The sequence below is a fragment of the Drosophila albomicans genome, chromosome 2R (genome assembly GCF_009650485.2).
Source record: "Drosophila albomicans strain 15112-1751.03 chromosome 2R, ASM965048v2, whole genome shotgun sequence".
Lineage (NCBI taxonomy): Eukaryota > Metazoa > Arthropoda > Insecta > Diptera > Drosophilidae > Drosophila > Drosophila albomicans.
The window spans coordinates 17961077-17980507 of NC_047631.2; the positions used below are offsets into that span (position 1 = coordinate 17961077).

General features: G+C 37.9%; 2 protein-coding genes across 4 annotated transcripts; one reads left to right on the forward strand and one right to left on the reverse strand.

The window, feature by feature from the left end:
• Window positions 1-1852: 1852 nt before the first annotated feature.
• LOC117573492 (N-sulphoglucosamine sulphohydrolase) lies at window positions 1853-3714 on the reverse strand. The gene has a single exon (XM_034256720.2). It carries the CDS (start codon window positions 3568-3570, stop codon window positions 1990-1992), a length of 1581 nt encoding a protein of 526 aa, XP_034112611.2. The 5' UTR covers window positions 3571-3714; the 3' UTR covers window positions 1853-1989.
• A 2773-nt stretch (window positions 3715-6487) lies between these two features.
• On the forward strand, window positions 6488-19427 carry LOC117576063 (serine-rich adhesin for platelets). Of its 3 annotated transcripts, none has more exons than XM_052008021.1 (4): window positions 6488-6968; window positions 11209-11298; window positions 17340-18067; window positions 18135-19427. In XM_052008021.1, the coding sequence occupies exons 3-4, from the start codon at window positions 17489-17491 to the stop codon at window positions 18714-18716; spliced, it is 1161 nt and encodes a 386-aa protein (XP_051863981.1). In that variant the 5' UTR covers window positions 6488-6968; window positions 11209-11298; window positions 17340-17488; the 3' UTR covers window positions 18717-19427. The 3 variants fall into 3 exon arrangements, with proteins under 3 accessions (XP_051863981.1, XP_051863980.1, XP_034116489.1); XM_052008020.1 differs by lacking the exon at window positions 6488-6968 and adding an exon at window positions 9564-9966; XM_034260598.2 differs by lacking the exons at window positions 6488-6968; window positions 11209-11298 and adding an exon at window positions 12317-13219.
• Window positions 19428-19431: the final 4 nt, after the last annotated feature.

Here is a 19431-nt window from a genome sequence, read left to right on the forward strand (position 1 = left end):
TAATGCTAAAGAATTCTAACAAAACATAAAACTGATGCCCTAATTTATGCAAAAACAAAAACCACAAAAAAAAAACCAAATTGAATACATTTAATTTTCAATGTGTCTTTCGTTCAAAATCATAAAAAAAAGGAAAAACCCAATTTGCGTTTTGTTTATTTGCATGTTGACCTTAAAGCAGTAGCGAATATCTTTAGCCGTGGCAAACGCTTCCTTCCTTCACATCCTTCCGGTTGGCCTTGGCCCCACACCACACCAAGAGACGTCTCTCTCTCTGCATGTTGCGTAACATTGATTTGGATGCTGCCGGTTCTCAGAGGGAGAGCAGAGATGAGGCACGACGTAGCGACGTCGTCGTCGCCAATAAAGCAGCAAAAAAATGAAAGAGAAGCATTGAAATTTTCGATTTTCCATAGCAACACAATGGGGCGGCAAACGATGAGCATCAAAAGTCTTTACCCTCGTCTCCTGCCCTGTCTCCCACATCAAACAAAGAGGATGGCCCAGTTGGCATGACATTGAAACGTGACGCAACACCCCCCAAACCCTTGCATCACATCTCCGCATCATCCGTTGAGGTCATGCCGTCATTGTTGAGGATTCTGAGCGTGTGGCACATCGTCCAGTCAGTCTCAAGTGGGGGCATTCCTTAGCTCCTCCAAGATGAAATGACTTCTAAATATAATTGTGAGTGGCAGCAAATTGTTGGGTTATACGAGTATGACATCAAGTGACATCATTGGGGCGGTTCCTCGACGTAATCTTTATGGTGGTAATTGTGATCTTTCATTTGAAATGTTATAGCCTTGTTAACTGCATTAAAAAGTAGCGAAAGAAGAACCCTGAACCTCTCAGAGATATGCGTAGATTAACTTCTGTTGTGCGTGAACATTTTTTATCGCTGGAATTTTCCAATGACTTTCCTTCAGGAATTAAACGTTAACTTTGTAACACTTTATAACTGGCAAATCTTAGTTGTGAGATTATTTTCAATTATTTATTTATTTAGTTGTAGTACTTTCCTACAAAACTGTTTTAATAAGTATATTATGTTTAACTCAGCTGATCATTATTTAAAAAAAATCGTATAAATAATTGTCTTCTTTGTAATATCGAATTTATGTTTAAGATAACCTTAAAAATTATCGAAAATGAAAATTAACGATATTAAATAATAAAGATCTAATTTTATTGTACATTCCAAAATATATTTCTACTAAGCAAAGAAGCCAGTTCTATCAATCTTAAAAGTAATCCTAAAATCTATATTTTTCTCTGTAAAAAAATAGAATTCTATGTTCTGTTGAATTCTCTAAAATCTTTTGTTAAATATCCGGTTTTATCATCCCTTAAAAAATCGCACAAATAATTCTTGTTCTCTATATAGAAAACCAAAGTTTTCTTTATCTCGAATTCTTGAAAAATCTTCTGCAGAAAACCGGTTTTATCATCCCCTAAGAGTGTCAACGAAACACACCTGTGCACAGACCAGTTTTCTATAACAAAATGGTTCCGCAATCTTTATAGCACATGATTAAAGTTTGGACACGTGCACAAATAAAATTTGAAGGGAAAATGGCGTTACGACTAATACAAAGATGATGAAATTAATTATTAAATCATTCACTATTAACAATAGCGACTGCAGCTAAAAGAAGTAAAGTAAATTTGACTTTCAATCATCATTACTTATAGAGGCAAAAACATTTGCCAATTTGATAAAGTCTGACAACATATGACTTTGGCTGTTTATCATATCGCTATTGGGGTCTGGCCAACCTATCTTATCAGCATTTTTTTTTTGGGAGCGATGTACGTCCCGTCACGACACAATGAGTAATGTCAAGAAAAATCAGGCTATAAAAGTTTCTTTTTATTTCGAATGTGAAAAGTACAAAAATGGAAAAAAATGAGTATCTAATCGAATAGTTTGAGTACATTACAATACTTTGATCGTATCGTCTAAAATGGGTAGATAGGTAGTATCTTTCAGATGAGCACATATTGCTCATACTGGCTAAGCACTTTACGTTTAGGTCTCTGGATTGCCTCATGTCCCAATGTCAAGCAAACCGGATCCTTCTTAAACACTCCTTGAGCCTGGAGCACAGCATGCGGAGCACAACGCCAGGGATCCTCGGTGTCCACCTGCCACTTGAAGAGCTTCTGCTGCAACTGCTTTAATGTTGCTGTGTATTTTGGTTTCTCCGCCAGATTGAAGCGCTCCAAAGGATCCGTCTTGATGTCATAGAGTTCCCACTCGGGTCGCTGATAATATTGCTGAAGGGTTCGATACCAAGGCAATGCCTGCTTGTTGATGGTGGCATTGAGAATCTGCTGGAATGTGGGTGACGTGTAAAAGTCCTGATCAATGGGAAAGTCGGCCCAATAGTTGAGATTATGGATGAGCTTGTAGCGTCTGTTGCGCACCATGCGCATGGGATACGCCATGGTCACCTCATGATAACTCTGGCTGCCGAACACCGCATCATTTTCGTCTGGCTTCGGCTCGTTGAATAGCACAGGCAAAATCGATTGTCCGCTGAAGCGAGTTCCATTCGATGGCGACAGTTGCAACGCATCCAACACAGTGGGATAAATGTCCAGCAGACTTACCATGGCGGCACTTGTCTGATGGCGTCTTGCATCCGGCTGCGGCGACGAGATAATGAGTGGCGAGCGAATGCCATGCTCATAAAGATTGGTGCGTCCACCGGGAAAAGGTGGCCCGTTGTCGGAAGTGTAGATGACGATCGTGTTCTCCGCCAAACCAGATCTCTGCAATTCCCTGAGCATCAGGGAAACACCCTGATCCAAACGGGAAATGGTCATATACTGTGCGGCCAGCTCTTGCCTCACCACATCCGTGTCAGGCAGCCAGGGAGGCACCTCCAAGTTGCGCCAGTCGTAGTAGATGGGCTTCCAGTCCGGTATGGTGCCCATGCCCTCCTCGCCGCTGCCCCAACGCTCGCAGAACTCGCCAAACTGTGGTGTAATGTGACCACAACGATGCGGATCATGGAAGGCGACCGTCAAAAAGAAGGATCGATTCTCTCGCTTGGCTTGAGACAAGAACTCATGTGCATACTCCTTCATCCGGGTGATGTTACGACCAATCTGATTGATTGAATGCTGTTCCTCCGTCTGCTCAAAGTCGAATTTAAAATTGGCCCCGGGACCAACGTGTTTCTTGCCAATGATCCCGCTCAAGATGCTGCCATTGCTCTGCTGACGCAGCACATTGGGCAGCGAGATGATCTCAGGCAGCACATTGAAGTTGTGCACTCCTTGATGGAGTCCATACATGCCATTCGAGTGACTTGCCTGCCCCGTCAGCAATTGTGCCCGACTCGGACTGCAACTGCTCACCGAGGTGAAGGCGTTGTTGAACAGCAATCCCGTGCTTGCCAACGCATCCAAGTTTGGTGTCTGGCAGTACTTGTTGAGATAGGCGCCCATCTCGAAGCCAGCATCGTCAGCGAGCAGCAGCAGCACATTCTGCGGTCTTGTGGCGCCACAGCAAGTGCTGCCCCACAAAAACAATAAAAACGTCGCAAATGTCAGTCGCATTTCTCAACGTTCTCTGAATCAATCCGTCGACACTCTGCGTCTCACTGACTGAGCTCAACTGATCCGCATTCAGAGCTTGGCTCAGCAATTGAATGCCCTCCCGGCTTGCTCTTTCCATTCAATTCCATTCATTCCAGTTCCAGTCTTAATCTCTTTCACAGCAAGAGCTCAACGCTGCAAATACATATTCAAACACATACAATTTATTTATTGTTACTCGACTTTATGTGTGTATGTATGTGTGAACTTGCACATTCACTGGGAACTGGCTTTCTTTTAAAGCGGGTTGCCGGCTACAATCTACTTTGATTTGGATTTCATTTCATGTTGATATGAGGTTTACCAAAAGCAATTTTTGAATGCCTTCTATTTGCTTACATTACTTTTCTATTACAAAAACCATTCTTAATTAATAAATTAGAAATACTATTTACTAATATTGGTTGGTCATTAGTATTTTTATTAACCTATTTAAGATATTTTTATTTTGCGAATATTTTATTAATAAAATTTAGCTTGTTAAAGTGATATTGTTAGTTTATTTATTTTAAAATCGTTGGAAATCTATTCTAATATATGTATTTTAAAACGGTAATTTTGGTATTACAATTATTATGATTATAAAAATTACCTACAAATAAAATACGGATTTTTATGTTTTTAATTTTTATCTAATGTAAAGATTGTGAAATAAATAATAGTTTTCCAGACTGTCATATATATATAAGTATAATTTTATTAAACTTTTTCAAGTAATATGAGGTAATATAAAAACAAAACAAAATAGATATTTAATATTATTTATATATATTCACGAATTTACATATATATGTACATCAGAGTATTATCAAAATCATAACAAAGCAGCGTGGTTCAAAAGCTTTCTCCAGAGACTCAAAGCTTTTAGTTAGTTTATTACTGAATAAGCCCGTAGTAAACTTATCAACATACTTAAATACGAATAAGTACAAACGATTTATTTTTAAGTTTAAAATCATTTGTTGACTTAAGTATCAAAAATGTACTACTGCAAATTCTGCAATAGATTTCATAATCAAATAATTACAACTAGAATAACAAAATAATCTTGCAAGCTATCTACAGACTTTGTGGTTGATGATAAGCCTATCACGTCAGTTCATTGACTTGATTAGATTTGTGCAAAACATTAACGAGTTTGAGATACTCGTTTCAAAATGTTACATATGTATGTACATATCATACGTCAAGTGTTATTCTAAATTATCTGAGTGAGAAGAATGATATGTCGTTGACATTTGCAATTTGCTTTCTGCGCATTTCCATTTTTTCGCCAAAATATAGTGCGCAATATCCCATAATTGCGGTTTCTTTTAGATATGAATCACAGCTACATCCAGTCTATGATCTTATGCAGTGCACAAAAATACATATAAACAAACCACAACACATGATTTTGTACCGCATTTAGATAAAAGTTTATAAACATGAGGCGAAAGGGTTGAATATGCATAGTAAGCAAATGTGTCATACAAATTTGAGTTTAGCAACATGTTGCTTTAGCTCTATTGACTTTGGCAACATGCTGAATAGTGTGGCAGGCCATCAGCTGTGCAAGACGACCACCAGCAGCTGTTGTAATGCGTAGCGATTGTTGCATCAGCCAAACAAACCGGCAGACAAACAGAGTGAGAGAGAATATGATGAGAGAGCAACTCTCACGCATGCTGCATGCCAAATCGAAGTTGTTGTTGTTTCTTGTGCTTGCACTCTACACTTTTTTTAATCAGTCTAAGCGACTTTCAATGTCAAACCTGCAAATATTTCATTATCTAACAGGGAAGCGAGTACATTTATTGTATATTGACTGCTTATTTGCCTGCTAACTGATAAGTGTCATAAATTACATATAAATTTGTATGTATATTATTATCGATAGATGTTTGTAGATGGAGATATGTATGTACTTATGTTTTATCTACATTTATGGATTATGCACAAACAGATAGCTTCACAATTTTTGCACTCACACGATGATCCAGCATTTTATTCATAGAATATTACATATGTACGTGTCGTTTACATTGCTTAGACTTGTGTAGCAGACTTGCGAGTCGCTGCGACCTTTTATATTATTACTGTACAAAGTCTTCTATACTATATAGCGCTAGCATAAAATAGAAATCGTTTTTGGGGGCACGGCAACAGCAGCACAGACAGTAGAGAGCAAACAGACAGCGTGACAGATAGAAAGAGAGCGGAAAAAGAGAGCGAGGAATCCAGGGGGGAAGTCTTATTCTACGTCAGCCAACTGATAATCAGCAGAAGCAGCAGCAGCTTTGTTGCCGACTTTGACGACCGCTGCGTCCAGTGACTGGTTGAAGCAAAACGTATTCGTTAGTAACAAAATTTTGTCCGTCGTGAACAGAGCAACTTTTAGTATATCAGCGAGTCGTGAATACCGAAAGCTTTAGCAATAACAACAACAACAACCAACCACAAGCAAACTTCGCAAAAGCTGTGCAAATTTACTGTGAATTTGTGAAATAAAATCGAATAGCAATAAAATAAAAAACTTTCAAGTAGTATACGACGGTCTTAATGGCATCGAAACCTACGCCACTGTATAAAGATATTTTATTTATAGAACAATAATATTTTTCCGTGTTCGTGAATCACAAAGCTAAGCCAAGTGAAAAGTGTCTGATAAAAGTGCGATAATATTTGCGAGAGACGCAATAAATCTGCAAAAAACTCATCATATTTTACATAACTTCAATTGTATCTGAGATATAAGTTGTATCTAGATACTCAGTTAAAACAAAACTTTCGTTCAAAAACTATATATTAAGCATATTGAAGAATTAGTGTCTTCATCGGCCAATTGCCCCAATATTATGTTCTCTGTTTCTACTGTTGACTCAACAACAGCAACAACAATAATAAAAACAACAACGACAACAACAAGTGCGCGAGTCGTCGACAAGCGAAAGCATCACTTCAAGCGAGGTCTCAACGTCATGCAACATTCGCCTGCCGTTGTCTACATGTGTGTGCAACATTCGCAGCAGCAAGTTCCCCCCATGCTCAAGAATTTTATGTGTATGCGTATGCGTGGCTGGCATAACAATTCCCACTCCAATAACAATTGCCTCTCCATTAAGGGCACCACGTTCAAGTCCACAACAACCACTAAGACTGTCCTAAAGCGTTCGAAGGGTTTGCGAAAGAAGCGCGATATTTGTATTATTCGTCGCAATATTTGTGGTTGCCGCCGCGGCTTTCGTTTTTGAGACTTTCACATAGATCAAAACAAACCCCAAACACCCCCCGTCAACGAGCGTAAACAAAAACGGAAAGGAAATTTGCAACATTTAGGTGGAACTTGCTAGCCAAACGCGGCAGCACTATGATGGGCGGTAAGTTGAACCACACAAACACCCTACACCACCCGACATCGGCCATTGACACTATAACACACGTGCTATAAGCAATCACTCCCACACACATTTTCACACAAACTTCCCCATGTTTCGAATTTCGAACTGATAGCGTTGATGGAGCGAATATTTTCGAAGTGGCGCCCTTCACCCAGCTAGCTTGATACCCTACACTCGAGTGGCATATGATAACAGATAAGCATTTTGTTGTTGCCAATTGATCAAGAGGTTCAAAATACTTGTATATAAGCATAAGCACCTATTAAAGATAAGAAGTTATCTTCAATTCAATTCCTATGTACTGATTTCTTAGACTATATTCAACAAAATGAAGTTGGTTGAATTTATTATTATATGTACATGTGTACGTAATTCCGATTAAAATTCTGAAAATCATTAAAAGCCAATAAACATATTTTATTTATGAATAGCATCAAATATTTATTTTAGATCAAATTCTTTTTCTTTTGAAATTTTCTGCCTGCAAAATAAACAAAATATTTTTAAATCCGTGATTCTTTGAGTTTATGCAAATAAATAATTTTGGCTCTTGATTAAAATTTCAACCGAAAAAAGTATCTCAAGCTTTAGATTGCAAAACTTATTTATAATGCATGACTTAAGTACACGTATGTATATATGTATGTGCAATGTGCTTTAATGCGCATACTTATAAACTTAATATTATAAACTATTACGTGAAAGCAGCTTTTCCTTGACGTGGCCCTTGGCACAGAAAAATGTCCAATCATCGTGGCTGGCAAATTCCCATACATAAAGTTTTCAACAACAAGTTTGGCCATTGTTTTTGTTGGCCAACTTAAATACAGATCTCGTGCCAGTCTGTGATCAGTGCCAAAAAAAATCCCCAAATGAAATACATACACGTTCATATGTACTAATATGCATAGGTATGCATGTATGTATGTATCTTTGTATTGTACCATCTATGGCGTGTGCTATTTTGGACGGCAAATTTCCACGAATTCTGCGCACCTTCTCATTAATTATTTGTTTAGTAAAGCTCTGGTCTAATAACCTCCCCACACTTACCTACCCCTTCCTGAACAAACATACAAATTACAAAGTCACATGCCCGAGAGCTTTTCGATTTTGTGATTTTTGCGTTGGCAGCATGACTCATGCATTTTTTTTATTATCGTACCATGCATGCGCTTACAAACATATGTATGTACATACTTACATACATACATGCCTACACACAACTTGTATTTGTTATTATGATTGTTGGTTCAAAGCTCTCCAGTTGTGAGAGCTCGCAATGAGAGCTTTTATCTTTGCACCGACAAGCACTCACACAAACACAAAGCAGCCGCTGACGCATCTGTTTGAATTGGAGCTTTTGTCGCTAAGCTTTGAGAGTATTTAAAGTCTCATTTTGAATTCTTAACGTATATTTGAAAGGGGAAACACCTGCTGCAATAACAACAGTTGTCTACATTTGATTTATATTCCCCTGTAGCTATAAAGAATTAGTGCGTACATACAAATGTACTAACAAACATCAATTCTGTAGACAGATCAATTACTTTATAACTGTTAACATAAATCAAATACATATGTACTATGTACATCTTTTTTATATACTAGAAGAATACAAAGAACTATAGACCTGTTCGAAAATTATTTGCATACCTTTTAAGTTTAGGTTGACACGTTTTACTTATTCGTTACTTTCAATCCAAGTACACTGCCTAAGCAATTGAACTTAATAAACAAATTCATTTTAACCGGTTCTACTGACTCATCAGTTGAACTGAAATGAATATAAAAACATCCAAGTCTGCGTCTTATCTTAGTACACAATGTTCAGGTCATTTGCTTGCATCATTTAATTACCAATTTATACATATAGATTCCAAAAAAATTCTAAATTTGCATATGTATGTATATAAATATATTCTTATCTGGCTAATTTGTTGTCTGGTGAAATAAATATACCACTTTTTTCTTGTTAATAACAAGACATTAGCTTCTTTGTATTTTTCTTCTGGGGAATATTTGCACGAAATTGCCGGCCGGCTGGCATCAGACAACACAAACATATTGAGGTCATTGCCAAGCAACTAGGAAGGTAGCAACACATTGCGCATATTCGTATGCGTTATTTGTGACGTCACAAGCGCATGTGCGAACAGATAAGCACTTTATATAACAATTGCCTTAAGAAAATACAGAACCAAAATTTGTAGCAATATTATTTTAATGGGCATTTATTTAATCAAATTGAAGAAGAAATATTAATTAATACACCCATGATAAATACATTAATTTAATGAGCTGACGTAGAATGCAAAAAACCAAAATGTACACACAGCAGAACCTCATCGCCGGCTGACGTGAGCGAAAGCTTGTACACCAAGAGCTTTCGCTTCCGTGAGAGCGCGTATCTATGTAAAGTTCTCTGACTCTCTCGCACACATACACGCATTGCTTTATCTTGCTATAGCAAACTGGTTTGCCAGAGAGCTTTTTGAATTTCACAACGAAACTAAATTCAAGCGACTGCAAGTCCACACAGTTTTCAACATTTGTGGCTCGTTGGCAAATCGGCGGGTTTTGTGTGTTCAATTCGACGTGAATACTACAATCAAGCAGTTGAGGCACAACTCAGCGCTGCTTTCTGTTTATGTGACAAGTGAAATAATACAAGGCATATAACAAGAAGGCAATTCATATTTGTGAAACCAAGGATAGAAAGTGTACAACACAGTCAACCAATTCATTTAACTGTTGTTGTTTTATACGTGAAACAACAACAACACCACATATTTTGTGTGCAAATAAGCAAACTTGGAAATTTTAAAGCAACGGCGACTCGCGTAAAAACCTACAAGTGGTGGTGTGAGGAACCACCCAGTAAATTGCGTCGCTAAATTAAAAGTTAGTGGCACCTTTTTGGTCGCGTTTTCAACAACCGGCCGACTGCGCTTGAAGACAAAAGTCAGAAATTTATGTAAGTACATATTGGGTGGAATTTTTCTACTAAGTGATCTGCTATTCATAGGAATTTACTTATGTATGTACATATGTATGTGTGTATGTATGTATGTATGTAATGCGTCATCTAAGTGTGTGCAGACATACAATCGATACATACAGCGTACATACAAATATATATGCAAGCAACACATACTTACATTCATATATGTTTGTACATATGTATTTATAGTATATTAATACTAAATGCAAGCAGAAAGTTTAGCGAAAGCTTTAAACGATATTGAACACAGCGGCCGGCCGCCATATTGGATGAGTCAAAAGTGCGACAAAAACAACAACAAATAGCGCCACACAAGCATACGCACAGACAGACACATATACAAACATATACTGTATGCAGATGTGCTTAAATCAAACAGTTGTTGTTCTTACATACCGATAGATTATCTACGCCACAGACGTCAGTAGTTGAAGCTACACACACACACTCACACATTTACACGCGAGTAAGGTTATTGTGGGAGAGGGGGGAGAATGAATTTATTATATGTGGTGCCACTTTTTATTGTCGTGTATGTAATTACTTGATAACTAGGGAATGGGGGGGGATAGGGCTAAAAGAGGGGTAATTTAGCAAGAGCTTGCGCGCTTTGTGGCGTTTGGGAATTTTCCACCAATTGATAATTGCTTTTCGTTGTTGTTTTGGTGCACGACTTTGTTGATGCGTTGACGAGATTGCGATTGTGTGACATTATCTGCGCGAACACGTAAAGACTTACACTTTATACATACATACATACATACATATGTACGTGTAATTATCTAAATGTTAACTGGGTGGCGCGTGCGAGGTTCTCCCTCGATCGGGGGTATCCAACAACTACTGATACTGATTAGCAAATAACGAAACCTGTTGTTGCCAATCGGCCGCCATTTTGTTTTTGCTCTTTTCTTTGCGCCCATATATGGAGCTTTGTTGTGAAATTCATTTCGAATCTCATGCGTTTGGACCCCCTCCTGTTGCGAAACTTAGAGGGAGCTGGTCAAAAAAGCTTATCGCAAACTATCACGCTTCTATGGGGTGTGTGTATCAAATGAGGAAGTATTTGTGGCGCTTATAGATAATAATCATCATTAAAAACTTTAACTTGTTATCATCATTAGAGTTACATATCTAATAATAACACTTTCGAGTGTTGTGTTGTTACACTTATTGAACATATAAATAATATGCGTATTCTTTATTTCATTTCAGTCTAAAAGGAAGTTGTGTCGACGACTCTTTTAGAGCTTGTTTAGAGTTTCCCTAACAATTTCATTGTTCCTCTCAAACGGTCAATTAAAAGTGAGTATACAAAGTCCTTTTTGCTAATTAGTTATAAGCCTCATATCTGCTTGAATTAAACCACACCCACTACCACCAATTAGTTATGTAAGAATGTTTTATGAAAATATGTGTATATATATGAAAAAAGGAGTAATTCCAAAAATGTAAAAAAGGATTCATTCCATTAAAAAAGGCGTAATGCCACAAAAAAGGAGTAATTCCATACAAAAAAGGCGTAATGCCATAAAAAAGGAGTAATTCCAAAAATATAAAAAGGAGTATATCCAAAAAAAAAAAGTGAAAAAAGGAGCAATTCCAAAAAAAAAATGTAAATAAGAAAAAAATATGGAAAAAAGGCAAAAGAAAAAAGAAAAATGAAATGGAATGGAAAAAACAACTAACTAAACGCCAGCGAAAAAAAAGCACAAAACAATTGACACCTCACCCACCCACTCAACAACTCATCCATTTGCTATGCAAAAATAAAAAAAAGAAACACTGCTAATTTTCGCCCTGTCTAATACCTCAAGGATTGGAGATATCAAGACAACCACATATGCTGTCACTATGTTGATATCTCTGATCCGATGAAAATGTACATACATTATTTACCCATTGACTTGGTGTAACACAACATTGCGTACATACAAAATAAATCAAATCACAAGTGGCGCGAGCCCCAAAAAGGATCGCGCTCCTGAAACGTCGTCGATCAGCGAATTAACAAAAACTTTTTTCTTTTGTCTATTTTCTTTCACGTAAAAAATAAAAAACCAAAAACCAAATCAAAACTCTATAAATGCGCTTGCTCCACTCATCGACATATCCTGCGAAATCTTTAAAAAATTATACAAATTCTGAAATTGTATAAATTTTGAAATCCTGTCGTACCGAAACCGAAATTGAACCGTTCACCGAAACAATATTGAATTTGAAATTGACATTTGAAATTGCAATTGCAATAAATAGCCACGTTCAAAATGGCATTCAGCGTCGAAATCCAAGCCAGCCAAAACAGGCCCAAGAGCGATTCAAACAGCAACAACAAACTATCCCAAGAGCACGCCAAGAGCAACCCCAACAAGAGAATCAACCCAGAGAATAGTAACGGTGCAAACGCAAGCAACAACTACACCGAGAACCGAAAATCTCAGAGATATAATATTGATGATCCAGGAGCCAGCACGAGTACAGGCAACAACATACGAGGAAGTGCAGAGCGACGTGAGAACCGCTGGCGAGAGAACCTTATCGTCCAATTGCAATTGCTCGCGGATGAGAACAAAGCCAACGGCGACGACGAAGGATTTACCACGGTCGACAACGGCTTTAACGTGCACAACCATACCGATCGTTATAAATACGCATCCCAATCCGAGAATAATCTTGATCAAGGTGCCCAATCGAAGCAGCAGCAACAACAGCAGCAGCAACATCAACAACAACCAAAACCACACCTGCAACAGCAGCAACAGCAACTGCAGCAGCAGCAACAACACGTGCAACCGGGCAGAGTTAACAGCGCCTCGAACTCGGCTAATAAGAATACCCTTTTTACCAGGGTCGGTACCAACACCGCCATCAACGAACCAGGCTTTGCCTACGGCGAGCTCTTTAGTAAGCTCTACAACTTCGGCGACAGCATCCCGTATCGCGACGCAAACCTTGCCAGCGACTGGGACAATATACCCAACAGAGAGGTACTTGAGCAGTTCAGAGTCTCAGACAAACCAAGTCGCGATCGACCCGAAAATAGGTCCACCGACAACGGTGAATCAAACGGTCCAGGTTTCGAGCCACCATCAGCAGCAGCCACAAACGTTGGCTTCAATGGCTGGTGTAGAACTGACAGGTGCCGACATGCTGTCCCACCAGGATATGAGTGGAGCAATGCCTACTGCTACAGTTGAAGAGATAGATGTTCCGGTGTTCATTGATGGTGAGTACTGTGTTTTGTGTGTGTAATTCGTACCCAGCACTCTCTCATTACGATCAAAAGTCAAACGAGAAACAAAACGTATATCAGTTTAGAGATTGAGTCGGATAGCAGGCGTCGAACTAAATGTTCACCATATCTCTCTCTATTCCCCTCTCTCCTCTCTTAGGAGGGTGGGGGCAAGAGGGAGGCATGGTGGGCATGGTTGTTCTGCCCATGACATCGAGGTACGTTGCCACGTATTGATGAGTTGGAAGATCACAGTGCAATGACCCATTAACAATTGTGCGAATCGTAAGTGACCCGGTCGCACAGCAGTCAATAGAGTAATGAAAAAAAAACTACCCCTCCCTCCATCCAAAACATCCCCCATCATCCCCCTACTCTGTTTGACTGCAATGAACGACCTGGTTTGGTATTCAATTTATTTTTAAGATCCACGGACTACAACCAGTTTTGTAGTAATTAACAGAACTGCCTTGATTTTGGCACAAATTTCTAAAGAATTCCATCGCACAATGTAGGAAGTATATTACATAGTATAGATCAGTCTTGATTCATATCAATATATATGCATCCAGAAAACTGTTGTCGCTTTTTTTTTTTGCTTATATAAAAGTGATGTCGCTTTTTTTCAAGAGAAAAATAAACCTGTTGTCACATTTTTCTCTCTTTTGTTTAAACAAATTTGTGATGTCGCTTTTTTTTGTGTGAGGAATTTAATTTTTGTATATTGAAAGTGTGTTTAACAATGGCAGCCCAATTATGTATAGGTATTTAATCAATTATATAGTATATTTTTGACTAGTAATAGACTTTTTTTCAAGGTCTTTGCTTAGTTTGACCTCGAGTTACAATTCACAAAGGTCATGATCATTTTAAATAATAATCTGCAAAATTTGAAATAAATGAAATATATGCAATGTTACACTTTACACACCTAATGTGAATAGATTTGTCATTTTGAGTCGCGTGACAATTATTTTGTGAATCCGTGAATTAATTTCGCCATTTAATTGTTTGACACTTTTTATCAGCCAGTTTTCTTAGCTCTCTTTTCGTTTCGCTATTCATGAGCAGTGAGCAGCTTACGCGCTTTGCGCCTATATTATGACATGAGTCATATTATTTTTCCGTCTTTGACAACAATGGTTCTTCTAACTGCGCAGTTTTTAATGAGCTTGTAATGCAAGTGATGTACACGTATCAATATGAAAATAATTGTGCAATCTATGATACTTATTTTTGCATATGCATTTATTACATATTTTCAATTCTTCACTTGTTCGAGCCTTTTTTACTATCACACGACAGAAAAATATTTTTTTTTTCAAGTCTTTCAAAAATTTGTATACAAACGGGGTTTTTTTTTTGCAAAGATCTATATAAATGTATATGTACTACATAGACAACAATGTGCACATATAATTTGCTATATTTTCCTCTGCTGCTAAAATTTGTCAATTTCCCTGGATGGTGTCTAAAAAATATCAAAAAATCGAAAAAAATCTTGCTCAAACCTCAAATACATATATGTACATAAATGATAGCATGTAAAAAGTCACGCCACGTTTGATTTCTTTGTTCAAATTAATTGTCTACAAAGAGCGTGTAAACTGCATTTCGGAAACACTCTAGTTCTCTAACCCTTATCGGTTTTATTAGGTGGAAAGTAATGTTTGCCCATAAATGGGCATCTTTTTCTGTTAAACACATATTGATTACCTTTGACTAACAATATCTATATTACCTGAAGTCAAGTGCAATGTAAAACGTTGACGCATGACCTAGATACAATTCGGCACATGCTTTTTTCTTAACACTTTGTTTAATAGTCGTATGATTATTACACATACGTAGCTGAATTTCTGCACTGTTGCATTGCAAACAGGCAAAATATGTTTTAAATGATCTATATAACATGCTAATAATAGGTTAAATCAATAATAGGTGAAATTTGTTTGCTACACGTGTTCAAACATAGGACATTGGCATTGATTTTGTTAGATTTTCTGTCCTTTACCCATTTGTTGTGAAATTCGATTAGCAAAATGATCATGCAAAAAAACAGAGAGAGCGCTATGTTGGAGAGAATGTGGAGCCATTGTTTTCCACCACTTGTAGGAGTATGGGAGAGCGCGTGTTCTCTCTCTCACACACACACACACTCTCAAGAAACAAAGAAACTGTCCCTCTCTTTCTCCCCTCATTAAAGGGAGACAAAAGATTTATGCCGGCCGGGCCGGTTGACGCTCTCTCCCTCTCTCTATCTCTTTCACCCATACATGATCCCCAATGGGCAAACAATTTTGCATTGCGTATACGTAAAGTGCAACTAAAATATTGAAATGTGTGTATCAAAGCAAATATGAAATATTTTAATTTTTTATTCCAATTAAATTAATTTATTTATCGTTTACTTTCGTTCTATTTTTGTCACAAAAACTTCTAAATATGGCAATTTCATTACAATTATTTGCTGGTGTTTGACAGATAAAAAAAATTGAACATACATTACTAAACTTTTATTAAGTCTGTGGTTAGTATTTTTTATATTCTCGGACTTTCGATTGCTCTGATGAAATTATAACGGCTTCTGTATTGGTGCATTAAATTCACCAAAAACTACATTTATTGGTTAATAACATCTTCACTGGCCTCTCAAGTCCAGCAAACGTTTTTACACACATGGACATATACATGTGTAATTGCCAAAGAACAAATACCAACAGAGCACGCATAGTCGAGAGCGAGACAGCCATAGTGTCTGAGCACTTGTTGCCTTTCTCAGAGTCCCAACAGTAGTTAGTGGTGTAGGGCAGGTTGCGCGTAGGTATTAGTGTTGCTGCTGCTGCTCTCTCGCTCTCGCGATCTCTTAGCCACCACACTGAGTTGTGTTTGTGTGCCTCTGTTTCTGTTTGGGCCTCTGCTTTGCTGTCGCTAAAAAATACGTGAGGCGGTTTTGCACCACACAGTTGCCGTTTATATCTTGAGCCGTGTAGACGTCGTATTCGAAGTGTTCACAAAAGGTAAATAAAACATATCGAAGAATTAAATTTAAATAATAGAAATTAATTTTTGTGAAGTAATAAGTAAATTGCTTGCGAGATTTAATTTTTTTTGTTTTGTTTTGTTTTTTTGAGCAGACAAATTAGTAATGTGCCAGATTTATCAATTTTATCTATTGTTGCAGTTAATGAATCACCGTGCAACTTTTGAGTGACAAAAGTAGAGCATAAAGTTCTCAAAAATGTCATTATATTGAATGCTGCCAATTATGTACTAATGCGTATAACTATGTGTATATATATGTAAATATGCATTTAGTATATGAATATGCACCTTATAGATCTTTGAAAAATTGGCAAATAAACCAAATTCTATCGACTGTTAACAAATTCCATTGAATACGCGCAAACGTTTTGTTTTGGTATCAGCTTTGCCCCAGTGCGAAACATACATGAACAAACATGTTCAATTTGTCTCGTACGTCACAAGAGACTCTTCGTCTGGTGGTTTTTGCTGGCGCGATTCTCTTTCTCTACTTCCTCTCTCATTCTTACTCTCTGAATCTCTCTGTGCTCTCTCGCACCGGCTGATTTTCAGCTGAGACAAAATTTGTATGATTTTTTTTTTCACAGTGTTTTAGAAATTGAATTAAATAGCTAAACTAATTATACAGTATATTTATTTATTTTAATATTTTTTCTTTATTATTTTTGTTTTAACCTTTTTGTTTCATTTTGATTTCGTTTCGATTCCAATTTGTTTCCATTTTTTGTCGTTTGAATTTCACAACAAACGAGCGAGATAGTGAGTCATCATTCAGCTAGTTGTCTTTGTCTTATTATTGTGCACACTCAAAAGTATGCAACAGTTTTTGATTTTAAATTTGAGAATTTAAAAAATTGAGAAATCAGAGCATAATTATTAATTAAAAACATTAAAAATATGATTTATTTGTGATCCTCCAGTTCCTTACTGAGTGCAATCTAAATAAGGTCATTGATATTGCAATTTAAAAACAAATCAAATAAAAAATATGCACACGCATTCACACACATACATTTGAAAACTTTGATTATTATATGCATTACTAATAATATTTTTGCATTTTTCGTAGAATACCTGCAAAACATAGAAGCATCGTCGTCAACGAGCTGCAGCAGCAAAACAGAGGAAAACGGAAAAGAGATTTGTAGTGAGACGGATATATTTGACTTTGACTTTGATATAAACTTGATTGCCGAGGATCTCATTGAGCGGAAGGAAATGAATCAGTGCAGTCAGGATATGGATATCAACAACAGCGACAACATCAACAACAACTTTACATACATGGATGAACTACAGTTTCCATTGGACGAGGGAGGAGAGGAGATGACACTTGACGTCAGCTCAATGTGCAACGGCATCGAATTTTCAACCGAGGATGAGCCCGATCTGTTGATCAGCTCACAGAATCCCATGTTCCCCTGCTACTCGCAGGGCTCCGAGCTACCCTCCAGTCAAACAAAATGCTTCCACGAGTTGCCATTGTTGGCTGACGAGAATAGCTTGGAGACCACCAACTACTATGGCTCTAGCCAGGCTTCACTTGGCTTCGGCCTCGGGCTCGGCCAGCTGGAGCTATCTAGCGAGGGAGTTAGTGTCGTCTGCCAAGAAGCCACAACCTCCACACAGTGCCTGGGCGTTAAACGCTCAGCTGCTGCCGCTGGCCTAATGCCCATTATCGATTCGATGCCACCAAAACGCAGTAACCTTATTCTTAATATCAACAAGTCGCATGTTCACCAACCAGAAATCGTCAACACACCTGATATAATCGAGCAAGTTCTCAAGTTGAGTGAGGTAAGTTATCTCTGAAAATATTCCAAATTTACACTTTACTAACTAATTGATTTCTTTCGACTTGCAGCAAAACCAAGCGACTAGCTTCACCACCCAGGATAAGATTTATGAGGATCTGCGCAGCACCGAGGAGAACACCACCTTCAGTGACACTCAAGACTTCTCAGCGCCAAATACACCATACAGCGCTTACTCCGTCAGTACCTCCACCACCTCCAATGCACCCACCTGCCTTACCGGCTTCGCCGGCCTCATCACCGCTCCAGTATCGCCTGCATTTTCAACAGCCAGCACATCTCAGTTCAGTTCCGCCACATCGAACAACAACGGCACCAAGCGTAAGCGCGGTCGTCCTGCCAAGGAGCATGCCGATGGCCCCGATCCCGAACTGATGTCGAGACTGCAAGGTGATGAGCTTAAACTGTATCAGGATCGTCTTAAGAACAACGAGGCGAGTCGCGTTTCCCGTCGGAAGACGAAGAGTCGCGAGGATGCTGAGAAACTGGAGGAGGAGAATTTGCTGACTATTTCCCGAGATCTTACTGCCATTCTACAAAAGGTTGAGGCTGACAAGAAGATGCTCGAACACCATCTTATGCAAATGCACCACCGCAATAGCACTTATGTCAAGCCCGAACCGGAGCACTAAGATTCTCAGAAACACACAAGCGTGTTGCCATAGTAGTCAAACTGTCGTACCTCCTCTCTCATGTCGCATATTGCGGCACATTACTTTAGATGTAAACTAGTGTGTAATCCAATGTAAAGTTAGTATTGATGTCGAAGTCGCTGCATGACGTGGCACCCCCGATACGGGGTGCCACACAAAAAATGATGAACTACCAACAAGATCAAATCAATTTCGGGAAAATTGATTAAAAACAAACAACCCCCACATATGTTATAGACACTTATTGTAGTAATTATGCATACTTACAAAATGCGCCACAAATTCAATGGAATGCGCGAGATTTTTTTAAAAATTCTTTTAAACACATTTTTTTTAATATTACATGATTTTTATTACGTTTGCAATTGTCAAATTTTAACCACATGTTTCTATTCATACTTATGTTTTATGTATTAATTGTAATCCACTTAATATTGCGCTCAATGCGAAATGCAAGCGATTAATTACAATTATTATTACAAATACAATGTATACCCATATATCATGAAAATGAACACAAAAATTGTTACAATCAAAAAAAGAAAAAACAAAAAAACCCCACAAAAAAAGAAAACATTGTTGAGAATGCATAAATATATATTCCAGTTATTTTAAGAATTACATTTATATATGTACAAATAACCAACTTAAATAAAGCGCATGACGAAATTTCCATGCCAAAATCAAAAATCTA

Bases quoted from the DNA above. Each gene is read 5' to 3' on its own strand.
- LOC117573492 (XM_034256720.2), bottom strand. From the start codon at position 3,570: ATGCGACTGACATTTGCGACGTTTTTATTGTTTTTGTGGGGCAGCACT.
- LOC117576063 (XM_034260598.2), top strand. From the start codon at position 12,448: ATGATCCAGGAGCCAGCACGAGTACAGGCAACAACATACGAGGAAGTG. The intron at 13,220-17,339 runs GTGAGTACTGTG...CATTTTTCGTAG, and splicing joins TGTTCCGGTGTTCATTGATG to AATACCTGCAAAACATAGAA. The intron at 18,068-18,134 runs GTAAGTTATCTC...TTCGACTTGCAG, and splicing joins AAGTTCTCAAGTTGAGTGAG to CAAAACCAAGCGACTAGCTT.